The sequence below is a fragment of the Melospiza georgiana genome, unplaced genomic scaffold (assembly GCF_028018845.1).
Source record: "Melospiza georgiana isolate bMelGeo1 unplaced genomic scaffold, bMelGeo1.pri scaffold_29, whole genome shotgun sequence".
Classification (NCBI taxonomy): Eukaryota; Metazoa; Chordata; class Aves; order Passeriformes; family Passerellidae; genus Melospiza; species Melospiza georgiana.
In genome coordinates this window covers 116,097-117,864 of record NW_026652215.1, presented here as the reverse complement: position 1 = coordinate 117,864, position 1,768 = coordinate 116,097, and the positions used below count along the sequence as shown (strand labels likewise).

Sequence of the window (1,768 nt, the reverse complement as noted above, 5' to 3'; positions counted from 1 at the left end):
GCCCCAGCAGTACCCATGGCCTGTCCCTGCTGCAGCCCCAGCACTGCCACCGCCAGGACTGTGCCTGGCCCTGAGAGCACTCAGGCCCTGCAGCAACACCAGGGCCACCAGGGCAGTGGGGCAGGGCCACAGCAGCAGCACTGGCAACATCAAGTGCTGCTGCTGCTGGGCACAGCTGCTGTGCCAGCACTGATCTGCCCCCAGCTCTGCACACAGACATTGCTGCTGCAGCTCCAGAGAAGGCAACTAAATGGGCATCTCTGCAGAAAACTCTGCTAGCAGATCCTTTACTTCATTTAAAGGCACTGAGAGCACAGCCCCTCATTGAGAGAGTCTGTGGTCACAGGGAGGGTGCAAAGAAACAAAAGGAGAAATAAACAATGACGTTTATTTGTGGACAATACTTGAAAAGTAAAACAAAAAAAAACAACCCTCAAAATGATACCAAGAAGAACTGTCAAAGATAAATTGTATTACAAATGGTTTGCAAAAATTTGTTAGCAGTTTAATGTTCCTGAAACCATCTAGTTATCAGTCTCCATACTGCAGCCTTGAGCTCCTGGTTCCTCAGGCTGTAGATGAGGGGGTTCAGGACTGGAGGCACCACCGAGTACAGAAATGACAGGGCCACATCCAGGGATAGCGACGAGATGGATGAGGACTTTAGGTTGGAAAATATGCCAGTGCTGATGAACAGGGAGACCACGGCAAGGTGAGGGAGGCAGGTGGAAAAGGCTTTGTGCCGTCCCTGCTCAGAAGGGATTCTCAGTACAGCCCTGAAAATCTGCAAGTAGGAGAAAACAATGAACACAAAACAGCCAAATACCAAACAGGAACTTACAGCAATGAGCCCAAGTTCCCTGAGATAGGATTTGGAGCAGGAGAGCTTGAGGATATGTGGGATTTCACAGAAGAATTGGTGCAGGGCATTGCCATGACACAGAGGCAGGGAAAATGTATTGGCTGTGTGCAGCAGCGAATAGAGAAAGGCACTGGCCCAGGCAGCTGCTGCCATGTGGGCACAAGCTCTGCTGCCCAGGAGGATCCCGTAGTGCAGGGGTTTGCAGATGGACACGTAGCGGTCGTAGCACATGATGGTCAGCAGATAAAACTCTGCTCCAATGAAGAACACAAAGAAAAAGAGCTGAGCAGCACATCCAGTGTAGGAGATGTCCCTGGTGTCCCAGAGGGAATTGTGCATGGCTTTGGGGACAGTGGTGCAGATGGAGCCCAGGTCGCTGAGGGCCAGGTTGAGCAGGAAGAAGAACATGGGCGTGTGCCGGTGGTGGCCACAGGCTACGGCGCTGATGATGAGGCCGTTGCCCAGGAGGGCAGCCAGGGAGATGCCCAGCAAGAGGCAGAAGTGCAGGAGCTGCAGCTGCCGGGTGTCTGCCAATGCCAGCAGGAGGAAGTGGCTGATGGAGCTGCTGTTGGACATTTTCTGTGTCTTGGCATGGGGATCTGTAAAAAAAGGAACCATGGAATAGTTGGGTTTGGAGAGGACTTGAAATATCCCAGCATAGCATGGGGGCACTTTCCCCCCACTGCCTGCCCAGGGCTCTGCTGCCTGGAGCTGTCCCTGCCAGCAGCTGCTTCTCTGTGCCCAGGGCTGGGCCCTGCCAGTGCTGCCAGAGCCCAGCCCAGCCCTGGGGGCTCCTCCCTGCCCTGCAGATCCCTCTCAGCTCAGGCACTTCCTAGGGACAGCTCTGGCTCTGCAGGCTCTGATGGCAACATCACAGCAACCCTGAGGAGGCTGGAAAAGTGACAC

General features: G+C 54.2%; 1 protein-coding gene across 1 annotated transcript; it reads right to left on the bottom strand.

Moving 5' to 3' along the window:
* Positions 1-505: 505 nt before the first annotated feature.
* On the bottom strand, positions 506-1,438 carry LOC131096324 (olfactory receptor 14I1-like). Its single transcript, XM_058044663.1, has one exon. The coding sequence runs from the start codon at positions 1,436-1,438 to the stop codon at positions 506-508; it is 933 nt and encodes a 310-aa protein (XP_057900646.1).
* Between the last annotated feature and the right edge of the window lie 330 nt (positions 1,439-1,768).